The sequence below is a fragment of the Scyliorhinus canicula genome, chromosome 13 (genome assembly GCF_902713615.1).
Source record: "Scyliorhinus canicula chromosome 13, sScyCan1.1, whole genome shotgun sequence".
NCBI classification, from domain to species: domain Eukaryota; kingdom Metazoa; phylum Chordata; class Chondrichthyes; order Carcharhiniformes; family Scyliorhinidae; genus Scyliorhinus; species Scyliorhinus canicula.
The window spans coordinates 103,081,604-103,102,186 of record NC_052158.1 but is presented as its reverse complement, the minus strand read 5'-3'; the positions used below and the strand labels follow the sequence as shown (position 1 = coordinate 103,102,186).

Below are 20,583 nucleotides of genomic sequence, written 5' to 3'. Positions count from 1 at the left end.
CAGATGGGGAGCGTCGCCAACCCCGATCCAGCGTTCCAGTCCCGTGGGGGAGACAAAATGGCGGCGATGGCGGCGTCTGGAGGACCTGTTGAGAAGATGGCGGCGCCCATGCAGCGTACTTTGTAGGGGTGGGGCAAGATGGCGGCATACATAGAGCGCACGTTACGGGGGCGGGGCAAGATGGCAGCGCCCATGGTGCGCACTTTGTGGGGGCGGGGCAAGATGGTGGCGCCCACGGGCCGCATGTGGACCTGGGGGGAGAAGCTGGCGGCGCCCACTGGTCGCACGTGGACCTGGGGGGAGAAGATGGCGGCGCCCACTGGTCGCACGTGGACCTGGGGGGAGAAGCTGGCAGCGCCCACTGGTCGCACGTGGACCTGGGGGGAGAAGCTGGCGGCGCCCACTGGTCGCACGTGGCCCTGGGAGCAGAAGATGGCAGCGCCCATTATGCGATCGGCTGGGGGAAGGGGGCGATTGCGGGCGTGATAGCGGTGACTGCGCGGGCCTGGCACACCACCGAAAATGGCCCTTCTTATCGCAGGATTTGCAAGTGGCGCCGCGGGCTGTGCAGCGCTGGTGGGGGTGCTTCTGCTGACCGCAGAAGTAGCAGCGGGGACCCCCAGGGTGCAATGTGTGGCGGGCTGCGCAGGCACATTGAGTAGGAGAGGCCCCAGCCGGGGGGGGGGGGGTCCTTTTGCGGGGTCCAGGAGGGGTAGGAGGGGTGGGCCGTGCGGCGAGCGGGGTAGGATTGGACGTTATGAGATGCGACCGTCATGGAGAGCGCTAAAGCTTTCGTCTCTGCTACGTCGAGCGTGGCCCCTTCCAACAATCGTTGTCGGATGGGGTCTGACGCAGTCCCTGTCACGAATGCGTCACGCATGAGGAGATTGGAATGTTCAGTGGCTGTGACGGCCTGACAGTCACAGTCCCGTACGAGTGGGATCAGAGCCCGCCAGAAGTCTTCGATTGACTCACCAGGTAGTTGTACGCGAGTGGCGAGTGTGTGCCTTGCGAAGAGTGTGTTTGTCTCCTGAACATAGTTCTCTTTAAGGCGGGGTGGGCAAACTATGGCCCGCAGGCCGCATGCAGCCCGCCGAAGGTCTTTATGCGGCCCACCAAGATCGAGTCGTTAAAAAAAAAAAAATTTTTTAATTTTTTTTATAAGGTTAATGGGGGGGGGGGGGGCTGTTGGGTTACTGGTATAGGGTGGATACGTTGACTTGAGTAGGGTGATCATTGCTAGGCACAACATCGAGGGCCGAAGGGCCTGTTCTGTGCTGTACTGTTCTATGTTCTGTATGAGGCGCGCAGAATCATAACCGCGCCATTTTTGAAAAGTAGAGAAAAAGAGGGCTAAAGGCAGGATGCCGCCGGGGGAAGCGCTGAGGTATATGCCGCACACTAATTGGTTACAACCGGGACTATTAATTAATATACTATGCGGCCCTTTAAAATTGTGAATTTCTGAATCTGGCCCTTGCACGGAAAAGTTTGCCCACCCCTGCTTTAAGGAGTGGCATTGCTTCCGCGTAACTCGGGGTGTCCTGGATCAACGGGAACACGCTGGAGCTCAACCTGGAGTATAGAACTTGGATCTTCTGAGCTTCTGTCAGCGTGGGGTTCGCAGCGTTGATGTAAGCCTCAAAACAAGCCAGCCAGTGATTAAAGTGCTTTCTGGCATCTGGCGAGTGCGGATCCAGCTGCAGGCGATCTGGTTTGATCCTGATGTCCATAATGTAGAAAAATCTGACTGTAATAAATTGATGCACGATCAATTGCACAAAAGACTCAGATTGGTACAACTGTGGCTTTATTACAGTCAGATGCGTGGCCTCCTGCTGCAGCTGACAAAATGGCTGATCAGGAAGAGGACACGCATATTTATACAGCTCCTTGTGGGCGGAGCTAGCCGGCAGGGGCTACCGGCGAACCTGTAGTGCAGGTCCTACCTTACATCCCCTAATACAGGTGCACACAGTGGATCACCACAGAGGTAAGATACAAACAACAGTGTTTTGAAAGAGATGAAGTTTACTGAGCTGGGTGAAGTAAAGGTTAGCTAGGGCAGCTATTACTGTTTTTTTCTCTGTATAAATCCTTTGGGAATCAGTTATTAACTTCAGTTTATCAGAAATCAGAATTGTCATTTTACCAAAGAGGGTTAATTACTAGCTGTAATGTTCAAACAACCTTGCTGTGGTTTTGCATTATGGATTTAAGTTTTCATTGAGTACCAGTGGATGTATTAGTGAATTTTCTGAAAGCTGTGAACAAGAACACAAGAAGTTGGACCCGGAGTAGATCATATAGCTGGCGAGCCTGCTCCGCCATTCAATGTGATCACGTTGATCTTAGGCTCCAATCCCACTTCCCTACCTGTTCCCCATATCCCTTAATTCCCTGAGGGACCAAAAATCTGTCGATCTCAACCTTGAACGAATTCAGTGATGAAACATCCATAACCCTCCGGGGCAAAGAATTCCAAAGATTCACAACCCTTTTGAGTGAAGTAATTTCCCCTCATCTCAGTCCTAAATGACTGTCCACTTACTCTGATACAGTGCCCCGCATTTTAGATTGTCCGACCAGCAGAAGCCTCTTCAGATTCTTCTACATTTCAATAAGATCGTCCCTCATTCTTCCAAATTCCAGAGAAAATAGATTTAATTTGTTCAGCCTCTCATCATAGGGCAACCCCCTCATCCCAGGGACCAATTGCGTGAACCTGCATTATGCCTACCGCCTCGGGCCAAATATATATTTTATTAAATGTGGAGGTGAAAACTGCACACACAACTCTGGTCTCACCAAAACCTTGAACAACTCCAGATAGACTTCTTTATTATGTACTCCTATCCCCTTGCAAAAAAGGCTGACCTGCCATTTGCCGTCTAACGTTTGGAGTAATGCACTCCGTCCTGCAAGGTTAATGTAATTTGGTTTTCAGTCAGCTGCTGCCATGACATCAGATCACAGGTCTGAACTTCAGAAGAGATAGCAAGTTCATTAAGATAAATGCTGGGTCACCGCTTTATTTGATTAATTCACTCCTTTCCATTTGCCATGGTGATTAAGGAAACCTACTAATCAATGCTTTTCCTGTGCATTAATTAACTAAACTATTAAAGGGGCTGTCACAGCATACTTACCTCAGCTTGTCTTTACAACCAATGACTTTAATTACAGTAAGAACCAAAACAAGTCACTATTTGTTGCTTTTTCTATTTTTGGAATATTAAATATATTTCCTTAAGTATGATATTAAGATAACAGTAATTATGAGTAAGTTGTATTAAAACAAGAAGAAACATTGAACAACATAAAGTGGACTTACCCACGTACTTAAATAAATTGCCAGTTTTAAAACAAATATAACCAGAATCTAACCCTACCCACTGGGTCTCTGGAAAGAAGTTGAAAACTGCAGAATGACTGCAGAAACCCTGCCAGGAGCTGGCCATTTCTGATCCTTACTGGTGTTTCCTGATAGACGGCTCAGCACCCCATCTAAAGCTGGTGAGATCCTTCCTTAACGATGCAGATTGTGGATGGATGACGTCATTGGGCCCTAACCCGCCATTTGAACTGTGGCCTGAGCAGCTTCTGCTACCGGGGTGAGAGCTGTCCGAACATGTTGGGAGACAGAAGAGGCCATTATTCATTGTGAAGAATTGCATTTCTGGGCTCCAGAAAGCAAGTTGAGGCCCCTTGCTCAGAAATATCTGCCTTCCACGTTCGAAGATGCTCCCAGAACCCCAAACACCACATTTCCCTGAGTGACGGCAGCTGGGTCCCTGGCTATCCAATTTTTCCTGGGCTAAAAGCCACTTTTGACCCATCGACATGTTTCCTGCCAGGAACCAGCTGGGTGTTAAAATTGGCCCCGTAACTGAAATGTTAAATCAGTATGTTATAGTTTGGGTTTATTTCTTGACATAATGAACCTCAGTCCATGAAACAGAACATTAACGAGAATGATTTTTTAATGAGGCTTCTGTAAATGAGATTCATTCATAGTTTATGAGATGTAGTTATGTAAGTGTTTGTAAAACAGTGTTTTTAAACATATGGCCTGGGTAGGTGGCACAGTTCAAGTGCACTACACCATGAGGTGAAACTTGGATTTGTGCTCATAACCTTATGCATGACAAGATCTTTTTTCGTCAATGCCCTTAGGGGAAGGCGCACAACAGATTCTGAGTAAGTGTAGTTCAAAAGACACCAGATAAAATTCAGAAATGTAAGCTTCCAAAGAAAGAAAAAGCTAGGATAAAGAGAAATGGAGTTTGTGGCAAAAGAGCAGGTCAGATAAAACATTTGCTCAGTAATAAAGAGCATAGCTTAGTCTGGGGACAAATAGAGATCTATAAGGATTTTTTTCTGTGTCCATTTAAGTTTACAGCCCCAGTTGAGACAATTTTGTTTTTAAATTTAAACTACCCAATTAATTGTTTCTAATTAAGGGGCAATTTAGCGTGGCCAATCCACCTACCTTGCACATCTTTTGGGTTGGGGGGGCAAAACCCACGCAAACACGGGGAGAATGTGCAAACTCCACACGGACAGTGACCCAGAGCCGGGATCGAACCTGAGACCTTGGCGCCATGAGGCAACCATGCTAACTACTGCACCACCGTGCTGCCCTACCCAGTTGAGACAATTGAGGGAGCAGGTAAATAATCTGCAGCTGAAGTTTGCAAACAGGGTCTCACAACTGCCATTAGACTTCAATTTGCATAATACAGCAGCTCTATGCTCCTAAATTGCATAAGATGTGCCTTGGCATTATCATGGGCTGAGGTACCCTCTCACCCTGATTATCAATCGTTAACTTCTGAAGTTAAAACTCACCACTATTCTTAGAATTCCCCCTATATAAAAAGGGTCGATATTCTAAATGGTGAACAGGGATTCTCACTCCCTGACTCCGATGCAGGCTTCGGTGGGTGCTATTCAAGTCAAACAATAGTTTCAAGTTATCCCCCGGTATAACCCATACCTTCACCAAAGTATTTTACCTACTTACCCCATAGTAGCATCGATGTCCTGGGTCCTGCGTTGCTCAGTAAGTAAAGTAGGCTAATAACCACTGTTTCAGGTTAAAACTTTTAAATTATTTTATTATTATAATTTTTCTTTTAAAAGCTGCAAATACTTTCTTTACAGAAAGGTAAAAAGATCTTGCTTCTGGATCCTTCTTGTTGGTTGAAGGGACCTTCAGGCCCAACTTGACAATCAATTTTTTTAAAATCTGGTCTTCTTTAGGTGTATTTGCTGGTGAGCTCGGTTGCTGTGTCCTATCCTTCCCATGTACCGAGCTGTGACAGCTGGCTCTGCTGGCTGTTCCCTTTCTTCGGGTTTATATTCTCTTTCGAACAGTTATTAAGTTTTAACGACTTTATTGTAAGTTAGCTTATTTCATTTTGATTGTAAAACGTATCATTGATCTAAACATTCTAATACAACTAAGTATTCATTTTGGGCATAACCTCACCTCTCAGATCTGATTACATTGTCCTTTGTGATGTTCAAAAATGCTTTGGTTTCAATAGTGGTGTTACTTTTAATACCTGTCATTTCAATAGTTTAATTTTCCAATTGTCCCCAGTTCATAACTTTGGCTTTGATTTTGACTTTAAATTATGTTTCTCGTAGACAGGTTGTCTCCAATTTTCTTTTAATTTACTTGGTATTAGTAGAATTTCACACTTAGAATTGACACCAAATTCAACTGAACATCATCCTTTCCTTTCCAGCTGTTTACTAAGAGAGTTAATTTCAATGAAGGTGTGAAACCTTTGCTTTTAGCTGTATGCTAAAATTTCACTTGGTTATGACTTGAAAGACCTGCCTGTTTTAAACATTCGTCACTTCATTCAATTGAAACTCTCATCCATGCTTTTCCAGATGCTTCCTAAGCTAGTTACATTCAATGAAGGTGTGAGCTATTGTTTTAGCTTAATACAAGAATCCTGTGCGTTTGCTGAACCTGCTTGTGAGAAAGAATCTGCATTTTATAATCCTGTCCTTTGCAGCTGCTATTAACCTTTTGTGGGATCTTTCCCTATATCCCCTCATGTTTCTCTCAGACCAGATATTGCCAGACTTCCATGTTTCAAATGACACATTTTCCTGTATTTTCAACAACACTTCCCTTTCTACATATAAAAGTTGAAAATTGGCCCCAGTTAATTTGCATATTAATGTATAGGCTTATTTGGTTGCCATTTTCACAAAATGGTGGCCCTAGTCAAGCTGTTTCAGTACAGCTGCAAGACTGGCATATACACAGCAATGTGGAAAATTGTCTAGGTATGTCGTGTCTACACAACTCGGCCAATTACTGTCCTGTTAACCTAGTCTCGATCATTAGCAAATTGGTGGATGGAGTCATTGACAGAGCTGTCAAGTGACACTTGCACAGTAATTACCTGCTCACTGATGCTCAGTTTGAGTTCAGCCAGGGCCACTTAGCTCCTGAACTATAAACTTTGATCCAGTCAGCAAGAGCTGAACTCGGGAGGTGAGATGAGTGTGACTGCCTTTGACATCACAGCAGCATTTGACCAAGTGTGGCTTCAAGAAGCCAGAACAAAACACATGCCAGGTAAGGAGCATTTCCAACAAGAGAGAATCTGACCATCTCCCCCTAAAATTCATTGACATTACATAGCTGAATCCCTCCCCCCTCAACACTTTTTATGACTTATTTGTTCATGTAAGCACTGCTGGTTACATCACCGTTTATTGCCCATCCCTAATTGCCTTTGAAAAGGTGCTGTTGGGCTGCCTCTTGAATCATGCAGTCTATCTGGGGTAGGTACACCCACAGAGCTGTTCCAATCAGAGTTTCAGGATTTAGACCCAGTGACAGTGAAGGAACAGCGGTATAGTTCCAAGTGAGAATGGTGTGTGACTTGGAGGAGAACTTGCAGGTGGTGGTGTTCCCATACATCTGTTGCCCTTGTCCTTCCAGTTTGAAATCATGGGCTTGGAAGGTGCTGTCGAAGGAGGTTTGGTGAGTTCCTGCAGTACATCTTGCAGAGGTACACACTACTGCCATTGGGGAGTGAATGTTTAAGGTGGTGGATGGAGTGCCAATCAATGGGTTGCTTTGTCTGGAATGATGTTGAGCTTCTGCGTGTTGTTGAAGATACAGTCATCTAGGCAAGTAGAGAGTATTCAATCAAACTTCTGACTTGTGCCTTGACAATGGTGGACAGCCTTTGGGGAGTCGGGAAGTGAGTTGTTTGCTGCAGAATTCCAAGCCTCAAACCTGCTCTTGTAGCCACGTATTTATACGGCTGATCCAGTTCAGTTTCTGGCCAATGGTAACCCCTCGGATGTTTAGTAGTGGGGAGGATTCTTCCACTGTAATGTCATTGAATGTCAAGTAGAGATGGCTAGATTCCCTCTTGTTAGTGATGGACATTGCTTGCCACTTATCAACCCAAGCCTGAATATTGTCCACGTTTTTCTCCAATTCCTGGTGATCCACAATCTTCTTGGCCTCTGAGTACGCTGCCTCCAAAACAAAATATGACTCTAATGAAAACCTACGCAGTGTATTGATGCAATTAAAAACAAGTTCTGAAACATGGGCCTGGATTTTACATTTGGCACAGGCGAATTTGAATTAGTCACAAATTGACTAATCTGGAGCGGCTCCCAAAGGCTCCAGGAAACCACTTGCTGACATGAAAGCACCAAAGACAGGGAAATTTGAATTTCCAGCAGGGATTTAAATTGTAAACCCAATATCGCTTTAAGTGAGCTTCAAGTCCCGACCTGTTATGATCTGGATCCAATGAAAATGGCAGGCGGTGGGAATTGTCAGGGAAATTTAAAGCCTTTGGTCCGCGTGCCTCCACTTTGACCCTCCCAACTCTGGTTTGCTCCAAGCCAGGAGACAAAAATCTAGCTACTTAGTTTGAAACTGTGCTCCTTATTGTTCTAGATTCCCCCACAAGGGGAAACATTCTCTCATCATCTACCCTGTCAAGCCCGCTCAGAAACATATATTCTTCAATAAGATCATGTCTCACTCTTCTAAACTCCAATGAGTATTGGACTGAACCTGCTTAGTTATTCCTCGTAATACAATGTCTTCATCTCAGGAATCAGCCTTGTGAACTTTCTCTGAACTGCTTCCAATGCAAGTATTCCTCTCCTTCAGTATGAAGACCTAAACCGTACTCAAATGTGGTCTCACCAATGCCTTGTACAGTTATAGCAAGACCTCCCTAATTTTATTCCACCCCAGGCAATAAAGGCCAATGTTTCCATTTGTCTTCCTAATTACTTGTTGAACCTGCATGTGTATAAGGACACCCATCTGCCAAATCTTTTCCCACTTACTTCACTTCTCCATTTGCACACTCTTTGTATCCTCCTTACAGCTTTGTGTCATCTACAAAATTGTCTATAATACAGTTGGCCCCTTTAGTCAAGTCATTGGTAAAGATCGTACATAGTTCAGGCCCCAGCATTGATCCTAATAGCACTCCACTAGTTAAAATTTGTCTGTCTGAAAATGACCCATTTGTACTGACTCTGTTTTCTGTTAGTTAATGAGTCCTCTCTCCATGCTAATATGATGTCCGTTAGATTGAGAATCACAACTGACACAATTTCACTGCACATTCAACAGCTTTATTGCCAAAAGATTAAACTTAAAAATAATATAGAGCAATTTTATGGGCAACCAGTTGTTGCTGAGAAAAATAGGCGTGCCGTTGATGGTTTTTGTCTTGCATTCATCAGGACAGATACAAGAATGCCAAATTTGAGACGGAACAACAATTTATATTGCATGAGGAAAGGGTGCTGTTTGGTTGGCAAATTGACTTTGTTTGGTCAAGGCATTACCATGAGGAATTAACCTGTAAACCAGAGGACATGTCCCTGCATTTGAATATATGTAGCTTATGGCAAGCATAAGTGAGTCACAGTGTGAGCCTGACTAATTCTCCTCTGCAAGCAGAAAGAACATTCCATGCATTGCACCTTTTTGAATTAAACAAGAGTCTCAGGGACAGTCGTTCCCTGTCCTGATGAATGCAAAGTGAAAAGCTTTGACAGCATGTCTCTTTAGTCAGCAATACTCGAGTTCTGTACTACATAGTGACTGCTAATATACCCCCTAGTTAGTCAGATGAGGTTGACTGGAAGTGATTGGATTTGATCTGACTAGGACTGATCCACTTCAAAAGAGATTTCTCTTGTTAATGGTTTTTAACCTGATTATATCCTTCAGTTGCACAGCAATTGCCCTCATGCCTGATTCTTCTGAGGTATCTGATTTGTCTCCAGGAGGCATGATAAGTCTTTGATTGGTCCAAGTCCCATTGGATTAATTCCTATGTTTTATTTCTCCTGTGACCCTCCTGTGTTTAGCCCCAGGATATTTGGTCGTACATCTGTTTTTGCTTCAGGGCCTCATTTATTTTCAAAAGTGGCGTACAACTGTTCTTAACTCATGAGAAATCTACATGTATGAAAGGTAAACACAACCACAGTAAACTCCTTCATTAGCAATACATATTTAACAGTGAATTTCAGGCATTCTTTAAGCAAACTTATACAGAAATTCTCAAACATATTAAGAACATAAGAACTAGGAGCTGGAGTAGGCCATCTGGCCCCTCGAGCCTGCTCCGCCATTCAATGAGATCACGGCTGATCATTTGTGGACTCAGCTCCACTTTCCGGCCCGAACACCATAACCCTTAATCCCTTTATTCTTCAAAAAACTATCTATCTTTACCTTAAAAACATGTAAGAAGTCTTACAACACCAGGTTAAAGTCCAACAGGTTTGTTTCAAACACGAGCTTTCGGAGCACGGCTCCTTCTTCAGGTGAATGGAAAGGCTTGTTCCAGAAATGTTTATATAGACACAGTCAGAGATGCCCCGGAATGCGAGCACCTGCAGGCAATCAAATCATCAATCTGCATCTTTGATGATTTGATTGCCTGCAGGTGCTCGCATTCCGGGGCATCTCTGACTGTGTCTATATAAACATTTCTGGAACAAGCCTTTCCATTCACCTGAAGAAGGAGCCGTGCTCCGAAAGCTCGTGTTTGAAACAAACCTGTTGGACTTTAACCTGGTGTTGTAAGACTTCTTACTGTGCTCACCCCAGTCCAACGCCGGCATCTCCACATCTTAAAAACATGTAATGAAGGAGCCTCAACTGCTTCACTGGGCAAGGAATTCCATAGATTCACAACCCTTTGGGTGAAGAAGTTCCTCCTAAACTCAGTCCTAAATCTACTTCCCCTTATTTTGAGGCTATGTCCCCTAGTTCTGCTTTCACCCGCCAGTGGAAACAACCTGCCCGCATCTATCCTATCTATCCCCTTCATAATTTTTAATGTTTCTATAAGATCCCCCTTCATCCTTCTAAATTCCAACAAGTACAGTCCCAGCCTACTCAACCTCTCCTCATAATCCAACCCCTTCAGCTCTGGGATTAACCTAGTGAATCTCCTCTGCACACCCTCCAGCGCCAGTACGTCCTTTCTCAAGTAAGGAGACCAAAACTGAACACAATACTCCAGGTGTGGCCGCACTAACACCTTATACAATTGCAACATAACCTCCCTAGTCTTAAACTCCATCCCTCTAGCAATGAAGGACAAAATTCCATTTGCCTTCTTAATCACCTGTTGCACTTGTAAACCAACCTTCTGTGACTCATGCACTAGCACACCCAAGTCTCTCTGAACAGCGGCATGCTTTAATATTTTATCGTTTAAATAATAATCCCATTTGCTGTTATTCCTACCAAAATGGATAACCTCACATTTGTCAACATTGTATTCCATCTGCCAGACCCTAGCCCATTCACTTAACCTATCCAAATCCCTCTGCAGACTTCCAGTATCCTCTGCACTTTTCGCTTTACCACTCATCTTAGTGTCATCTGCAAACTTGGACACATTGCCCTTGGTCCCCAACTCCAAATCATCTATGTAAATTGTGAACAATTGTGGGCCCAACACGGATCCCTGAGGGACACCACTAGCTACTGATTACCAACCAGAGAAACACCCATTAATCCCCACTCTTTGCTTTCTATTAATTAACCAATCCTCTATCCATGCTACTACTTTACCCTTAATGCCATGCATATTTATCTTATGCAGCAACCTTTTGTGTGGCACCTTGTCAAAGGCTTTCTGGAAATCCAGATATACCACATCCATTGGCTCCCCGTTATCTACTGCACTGGTAATGTCCTCAAAAAATTCCACTAAATTAGTTAGGCATGACCTGCCCTTTATGAAACCATGCTGCGTCTGCCCAATGGGATAATTTCTATCCAGATGCCTCGCTATTTCTTCCTTGATGATAGATTCCAGCATCTTCCCTACTACCGAAGTTAAGCTCACTGGCCTATAATTTCCTGCTTTCTGCCTACCTCCTTTTTTAAACAGTGGTGTCACGTTTGCTAATTTCCAATCCACCGGGACCACCCCAGAGTCTAGTGAATTTCGGTGAATTATCACTAGTGCATCTGAAATTTCCCTAGCCATCTCTTTTAGCACTCTGGGATGCATTCCATCAGGGCCAGGAGACTTGTCTATCTTTAGCCCCATTAGCTTGCCCATCACTCCCTCCTTAGTGATAACAATCCTCTCAAGGTCCTCACCTGTCATAGCCTCATTTCTATCAGTCGCTGGCATGTTATTTGTGTCTTCCACTGTGAAGACCGACCCAGAAAACCTGTTCAGTTCCTCAGCCATTTCCTCATTTCCCATTATTAAAACTCCCTTCTCATCCTCTAAAGGACCAATATTTACCTTAGCCACTCTTTTTTGTTTTATATATTTGTAAAAACTTTTACTGTCTGTTTTTATATTCTGAGCAAGTTTACTCTCATACTCTATCTTACTCTTCTTTATAGCTTTTTTAGTAGCTTTCTGTTGCCCCCTAAAGATTTCCCAGTCCTCTAATCTCCCAGCAATCTTTGCCACTTTATATGCTTTTTCCTTCAATTTGATACTCTCTCTTATTTCCTTAGATATCCACGGTCGATTTTCCCTCTTTCTACCGTCCTTCCTTTTTGTTGGTATAAACCTTTGCTGAGCACTGTGAAAAATCGCTTGGAAGGTTCGCCACTGTTCCTCGACTGTTCCACCATAAAGTCTTTGCTCCCAGTCTACCTTAGCTAGTTCTTCTCTCATCCCCTTGTAATCTCCTTTGTTTAAACACAAAACACTAGTATTTGATTTTACTTTCTCACCCTCCATCTGTATTTTAAATTCCACCATATTGTGATCGCTCCTTCTGAGAGGATCCCTAACTATGAGATCATGAATCAATCCTGTCTCATTACACAGGACAAGATCTAGGACCGCTTGTTCCCTCGTAGGTTCCATTACATACTGTTCTAGGAAACTATCGCGGATACATTCTATAAACTCCTCCTCAGGGTTGCCTTGACCAACCTGGTTAAACCAATCGACATGTAGATTAAAATCCCCCATGATAACTGCTGTACCATTTCTACATGCATCAGTTATTTCTTTGTTTATTGCCTGCCCCACCATAACGTTACTATTTGGTGGCCGATAGACTACTCCTATCAGTACTTTTTCACCTTACTATTCCTGATTTCCACCCAAATGGATTCAACCTTATCCTCCATAGCACCGATGTCACACCTTACTATTGCCCGGATGTCATCCTTAAATAACAGAGCAACACCACCTCCCTTACCATCCACTCTGTCCTCCCGAATAGTTTGATACCCTCGGATATTTAACTCCCAGTCGTGACCATCCTTTAACCATGTTTCAGTAATGGCCACTAAATCATAGTCATTTACGATGATTTGTGCCATCAACTCATTTACTTTATTCCAAATACTACGAGCATTCAGGTAAAGTACACTTATGTTGGTTTTTTTACCTCTGTTTTGAATCTTAACATCTCCAGTTTTATTCCTTTTGTTATTACTGGGCCTATTCACTGAGCTCCCCTCAGTCACTGTACCTTGTACTGTCGCCCTTTTAGATTTTTGACTATGTCTTCTCTGCCTTGCACTTTTCCCCTTACTTCCTTTTGCTTCTGTCCCTGTTTTACTACCTTCCAACTTCCTGCATCGGTTCCCATCCCCCTGGGTGTATTCTTACACTAATATATCTCTCCAACATCATGTTATTATGTTTAGTAACCTTTTATGTGGCATGTTGTCAAATGCCTTTTGGAAATAAAAATACACTACATCTACCAGTTCTCCTTTATCCATCCTGCTTGTTAAACCTGATTTTTCTTTTGCAAAACTCTGTCAACTCTGCCTGATTGTGTCGACTCTGCCTGATTGTATTATGATTTTCGAAAGGTTCTGCTATTACCTTCTTGATACTGGATTCTAGAATTTTCCCAATGACAGGTATTAGACTATAGTTTCCTCTTTCTGCCTCTTTCCTTTCTTGAATAGAGGTAATACATTTATAGTTTTCCAAACCAAATAAGATGTTAAGGGAAATGTGACATGTTCCATACAGTGTACTTTCACATGATGCAAAGTTGTAACAATTGAATCAAATGATTTTGATTGCAAGTGTTATTTGTATATAATTAATTTTACTGTAAGATAAAGCAGCTTATTGATGTATATCCGGCCTAATCTCAAGTGTTTGTTTGGTCTTCAAAGAAGATTGTGTAGAAGACTCAAACATTCAATTTAGGTCGGGAGAGAATCCTATTGTTGTACGTTGTGCTGTGATCCCATACAAGTAGGTATAGAACTGTGCAAATCAAAACTCATGAAGGTAACACTCAGACTGCTAACGGTGAGTGATACCGTTGATGCCGCTAAGATATTTATGGCTGATTTAAAGTTTATAACAATCCGTTTAGTCTTCAATGGAAACAGTAAAAGTGCCCAAGCTAGATTTTGGGGTTCTTTTCTTGTGCATGTGATTGAGATAATTTTGTGTTTTTTTTCTTTCAGACGATCAAGCCTGGTGATAACAACTAAGCTATACTGGGGAGGAAAGTGAGTGCTCGTTAAAGTTGACTGTCTTCTGTTTCTTTGCCTTTGGATCTATTTTTCTACAAATTCAGAAGCGAAATGTAGAACAGGATTTTCTGGCCCCTCCCACTGGCGGGATCTTCCAGTCCCTCCGAAGTCAAACCCTGGCAGCAGGTTCCCTGGTACCAGTGTGGATGAGCCATGCATAAGGGGTCCCACCAGCAACCAATGGCACGCCGCATCCAGGGTAGGAAACGGGGAGGGGGACAGAAAATCCCGGAAATTAATTTTGCTGTATTGGATTGAATTTATTGGAGTCAACAGTATTTAACTATTTAACTCATGGACTCCTTTAATAGGTCAGCAAAGTTAGTGAGCGTGAGTCATGCTAAATACGTTTCCTTATTCAGTCTATTATCTGTCAGATCTCTCTGCAATCCGATGATCTCTAAGCTCTATGCAGTCACAAAATTAAAAAATATATATTTAATAGTCTTTTCCAAATGAAGTCAACAATTTCAAACATTCAAATTACATCTACATCTTAGCACTACAACTTTGTCCTTGCTGAAGGTACTTACTCAGGTTCAATGACATGCTCCATTACAAATATAGGGTTGAGCGATGGGCGGTTAGGCTCATCCTTCTGCAGCATTTAGGAATTAAAGTGACTCTTGACAAACAAACAGCTGACGCTGCCGTCCAGTCATCTCCCTTTTGGGCAAAGGAGTTTGGATCCAAGCCTGAATCTCCTTCACATGCGAGCATTGGTAAGGGCTGAAAAAAAGGCAGTGCATTGACCTTCTCATGAAAGGCTGTTAGCATTCTGATATAACCCCCATGAGACCACAGAGACAACCCGATTAATCTCCCTGTGAGCCTCGCTGAGTACGAGCTCCCCCTCTGAGGGGCGGAGGACCATCGGTGGGCTTGTTAATTCATTGCCATAAAAGCCGGACCAGGTAGGAACCGAGCTGCAGTCGTCCTGGCTGGGATTTGGACTGCTGCATGTAAATACTCCGCTTTTAGGAATTAACTATTATTTAACTCTCATTCCTGGGCTCCTCCTTGACTACTAAATTGGCATTGAGGATGGGATAAAACAAGCCCCGACTCCGGAAAACACGACAAAGTCTCATAAACCACTATGGGAAATTTATTGGCCTCGAGTCACCCTTGCTCAACTACACACATTGCTGAAGAAGCAGCAAGAATGGGCATAGAGAGCGCCCCAGGAAGAAGCCTTCGCCAGGATAAAGCAGCAGCTAATGTCGCCGGGGCTTTTGACTAATTACAACTCCTCTAAAGCCCTTTTGGTGGCATGCGATGCCTCGCCTTACGGAATTGGGGAAATGTTATCCCACCTCCTAGCTGATGGACAGGAAAGACCGATCGTATACACATCATGAACTTTGGCTGCTGCAGAACCCATTTACACCCAAATCGGAAAAGAAGGGCTGACCGTCGTATTCGCGGTGAAGAAATCTATGTGTCTTTGGGTGTCGATTCATCATTGTGAACGACCACAATCCTCTGCTGGGGCTGGCAAACCCGCCAATAGGATCTGCTCAGATACAGCAATGGGCCCTATTGCTAGTAGCGTGGGTGCGTCTTCAAGCATTGCCCAGGCACGCAGATTGCGCTCAGCCGGTTCCCGCTGCCAACACGAACCTGTCATCACCAATTGCTGGTGAAGTAATTTCAACACTTAACTTCATGGACACCTTGTTGGTCACCGCTGCCCAGATACGCGACTGAACGCAGGACTCGGTACTGGTAAAAGTAAGGCACATTGTCTTACATGGGCTAGCAACGGAAGCGGCCTGAAGAACTATGGGCCTTTGAAGCCAAGATGTAGGAACTCTGTGTGGAAGATGACATCCACCTGTGGGGGCTGGCGTTGTGGTCCCAAGCCAAGCCAGAGAGGCCATACTCCAGGACCAACACAACGGACACCCAGGGGTGTCAAAAATGAAGATGCTGGTCCACAGCTATGTGTGGTTGCTTGGCCTGGATGGTGCGATCGAACGACAGGCCCAACAATGCACCACATGCCAGGAGCATCAGAAGCTCCCTCCAGCCACCTTGCTGCCTCCGTGAGAATAGCCAGGTTGGCCTTGAGTGCGCCTGCATGCCAATTTTGCTGGGCCTTTCCAAGGGACCATGTTTTTACTCATGATAGATGCCCATTCCAAGTGGCTGGATGTCCATCGGCTGTCTTCCACCACGGCGAAGGCTGTTGTCAAGAAGGCATGGCTGTTTTTCAGTACCTATGGCATCCCGGAGGTGTTAGTCATGGACAATGGTACCCCATTCACCAGTGATGAGTTTGAACGTTTTGTGAAGGCAGACAGGGTGATGCACATCTGCAGGGCCCCAGATATGGCTGCCCAAACGAGCGATACAGACCTTCAAGCGAGGAATGAAGAAACAGACCACAGGATCCATGGAAACGAGATTAGCACGTTTTTTTTGTTAAACTACTGAACCATGCAGCACACCACAATGGGTGTAGCACTGGTGTAATTGTTGATGCCCCAGAGGCTCGGGACCCACCTCAGCTTCATGTTCCTTAATATTAGCGGGAGAGTGCAACGTGGTCAGGATCTGCTAAGGCGAGGCCAAGGCAAACGGAGGTGGACCAGAGGTTTCTAATCAGGGGACCCAGTGTACGTCCGGAACTTCAGGTAAGTCCGTTGGATTGTGATACAACAGACCGGACCAGCCTCATGCCAAGTAAAGACTTGCAAGCGGACAGTGCAGAAACATCTTAATCATCTCAGTAAAAGGAGCCAGTGTTGGGACATACCCCACTAGAGGAACCATCTTCCAGACACATTGCCCTGACACATGGGGCCTGGGGATATGGCCACCTGGGGGCCCTGACACCGAGATGCAAGAGGTGGTGGACTTGGACTTTGAGATGGAGACCCAGGCAGTCGAGGATTCTGGGGATCAGTAGCCAGCTGTACTCTCCAAACGGTCATCATGGAAACTACATTCTCCGTCACTCTACAGCCCCCCCCCCCCCCCCCCCCCCCCCCACCCCCGGCCCTGACCTCGCCCCGCAGCCACAGGAGGTGCAGGCTGTGATAGAGAAGTAGACATCCTCCTGCACTCCCTTCTTCAGAGAGTCTTACGGACTTCGGGTGGAGGGATGTTATAACCCCCATGAGATCCACAGGGATGACCCGATTAATCTCCCTATGAGCCTCATGGAGTACAAGCTCTCCAGATGAGGGGCCTTGGCCCATCAGCGGCTCATTATTCCGTTGCCATAAAAACCGGCCCATGTAGCAGCTGAGCTGCAGAGTAGTCCCAGCAACTCTCCTTTTGGAAATATACCATTATTTGACTCTCCAGACTCCTCCTTGTCTATTAAACATTTTTTCTGACCCTGGGCACAGGCTCAGATGCACCACTGGTCAGTGTGAGATCAGACTGAATTGCCCCATTAAGTCCTGGAAGCCCTGTAAATCTTTCAGAGCAAGGCTGATCCGGAAGTCATCAATTACAGTAGTGCTAGCTACCACTATCAATGTCCTTGGTACTTCCTACAGTCACCTTCTCATCACATAACCCCTGAACTGACACCTTTTTCAGGGTATTACACATGAAATAGTAAATGCTTGCAATGTGTTGCAGATGGGTGTAATAGCTTCCCCATCAACACAGTTATTTTCATGTGAAGCATCTCCAATGATTGTATATCAGGTCAATGCTCCCTAATCATTGATCTTCTGTAAGGTACCTCCCCAGCCAATAGTGGTCACCCTTCTGGGAGAATGACTTGATCATCTTCCATTCCCAATTCCTTGTCTTCATATCTGATTTCATAATTTATTTGTTTTAGGAAATAACTTTTAGTTTAAGAATTGAATTTTAATGTAGATAACTTGAAGTATTTCGTTAATTACTAGTATACAAATCTGGGGCAATTAGCCCATTTTTATTTAATAAGGTCAAAGTTAAAAGTGAGCCAATTTAAACAATGGATGACCCATTCCAGAGCTCCTGGTAAGGATAGGAGGTCCACAGTTATTTCAATAAAGGATTTAAATTATTCATCTTGTTCCCAGATCAAAGAAGCTAAAAGAACCTTTGTAAACAAGAGGTTTTCTTGTTTACAGCAAGTCTGGAAAGAGGGCCATTAACTCCATTGGAGAAATAAATTATTAATGTGGGTCACAGAATTAACAGATCATTTTGGGCAACGCGGTGGCGCAGTGGATAGCACTGCTGCCTCATGGCGCCGAGGTCCCGGGTTCGATCCTGGCTCTGGATCGCTGTCTGTGTGGAGTTTGCAGATTCTCCCTGTGTTTGTGTGGGTTTCGCTCTCACAACCCAAAAGATGTGCAGGGTAGATGGATTGGCCATGCTAAATTGCCCCTTAATTGGAAAAAATGGATTGGGTACTCTAAATTTATCAAAAATAAAAGAATTAACAGGTCATTTTTTTAAATGGGCTAATTTAAGATAATTAATTAATATTTCTGTTGAGAACTTCCCGAGTATGCTATGTTGCTATGGAGATGGGCTAAATGGGGAGCTGCTGTTTCATGTTTCGTGTTTATCTACATGCTTTCTCACGGAAATTTATTGGGAGCCTGAAAGCAGCTTTCAAGCAAACAGAGAAAGAAATCTGCCAGGAAGTGTAGATTGCCAAGCAAGAAGGCAGTGAAGGCATGCATGAGCTGGGCTGTTTATAATTGTGAGGTGTTTAAATAGAATTAGCGAGTCACCTAGCTGAATGCTGCTGGAAACATCCCAAAGAATCATATACCTTGGAGAATAGCAGCAATATTGCAGGGAAGTAAAGTGAATTCCTAGGAGTTTTGGCACGCCTTGGTTTGGTCCCAGAAGAAGTGAAACAACCCTATGGATCCTGGAAAAGACAGGGAAATCTTGGGTGGAATTAATCGAGAACAGGACGTGGTCTTTTAAGATTTTCAGGTTTAAGTTATAAGCATTTATCAAAAATAGCATTAGATTTGTAGTACCATAAGACATAGGAGCAGAATTAGGCCACTTGGCTCGTCGGGTCTGCTCCATCAATCATGACTGATAATTTTTCATCCCCATTATCCTGCCTTCTCCCCATAACCCCTGATCCCCTTCTAATTCCTTAACTAGTGCCTCTACAATTGTGGTGCTGGTATACAGAAGAACCCATTACTGTATTTGTGAATATAGGGCAGGAATTGAGAAGCTTAATGTATACACAATACCCTCGGAGTTTCAAAACAAACGATCAAGGGTGTCTGTGCCCAGACAGAAACTTTCACATAGTGATCCTTTCTCCCTATGCCTTTAAATACATTTTCTGAGCATTTCACTTTCCACTTCCCCATGTAATGGGAAGTCCCAACCGGTGGTAATCCATCAATATGAAGGAAATCTAATTCAATGGGCGAGATTCTCCCATCGGGAGTCTAAGTGCCAACGCCAGAGTGAAAACCGGAGTGTTTCACTCCGGCATCGGAGGTCGCTGCTCGCCCCCTATTCTCTCACCCCCGGGAGGCTAGGAGCGGCGCCGCGTCATTTACGCGTGCCAGGTCTTGGCGCCGTGTAAATGACATCACCCGCACATGCGCAGGTTGGCCGGCGCCAACCCGCACATGCACGGTTGCCGTCCTCCCTGCGGGCGCCCCGCAAAAAATGTCGGAATGATCTTGCGGGGCGGCAGAGGAAAGGAGTGCCTTCAGAGAGGCCGTCTCGCCGATCGGTGGGCACCGATCATGGGCCAAACCCCTTTTGAGTGCCCCTCTGGTGCTGGATCCCCCCTCCCCCCACAGGCCGCCCCCGCAGCGTTCCTGCGCTGTTCACACCGGCAGCGACCTGGTGCAGTCGGTGCCGGCGGGAACCCGTCGTATTGGGCAGGCCGCTTGGCCCATCCGGGCCTGAGAATCACTACTTGCCCGTTACAAACGGCGAGTGGCGATTCTCCGAGCGGCCAGCCGTAAATATCGCCGCGCCAGTTTGGGGGGGGTGGGAGAATTGCGTGTGGGTGCCGGGGCCGCGTGGCGGGACTCGCCCGGCACCCCTGCGATTCTCCCACCCGGCGTGGAGGGGGGAGAATTGCACCCATAATACATGAAGCCAGGGCAATTGGAGAGGGAGAATGTCTCTTGCTGAAACGGATGGGAACTTACAGGAGATGGTGTCTGTGTGAGGGAAAAGGAGAGAAGAAGAGAGATTAATTGGCATGGTATCTAGGAAGTGCTGGTCCATTTGATCTGTTGAATGTGGATTAACCTATCTGGTTTCTACCAATGGGGACTTGACCAAGCAGCACCAAAGTAGTAAGTAACTTACTGCAAGTAAGTTTTTATTTCAGGAGCTCAGGCGGCTTAAAGTAGCATGGCCGAGGTCAGGGCTGGTGGGGGGGGGAACCTGGATAAAGCATTCACAACTCAATTGCAGGTAGTGGCCAGAGTTTCTGGCCTTGGGGCAGACAGGACCCAAAATGTGCAAGATGCCAGCGCGTTTATCCATTTGCCCTGTGCTATTACATTGTCCTCCATATGGCACCACATATTCCAGTAAGGCAAGTGTCAGAGGGACCCAATAGACATGATCCCATGCAACCATTGGGA

The 20,583-nt window shown here is 45.0% G+C and overlaps 1 protein-coding gene across 1 annotated transcript in view; it reads left to right on the top strand.

Annotated features, from left to right (window-relative positions):
• The window catches only part of kcnab1a (potassium voltage-gated channel, shaker-related subfamily, beta member 1 a), a 319,323-nt gene that overhangs the window by 217,827 nt on the left and 80,913 nt on the right, over positions 1–20,583 (top strand). The window contains exon 6 of the mRNA XM_038815181.1: positions 13,967–14,011. Coding sequence (XP_038671109.1) covers positions 13,967–14,011 — 45 coding nt within the window. The remainder of the gene's footprint in view (positions 1–13,966; positions 14,012–20,583) is intronic.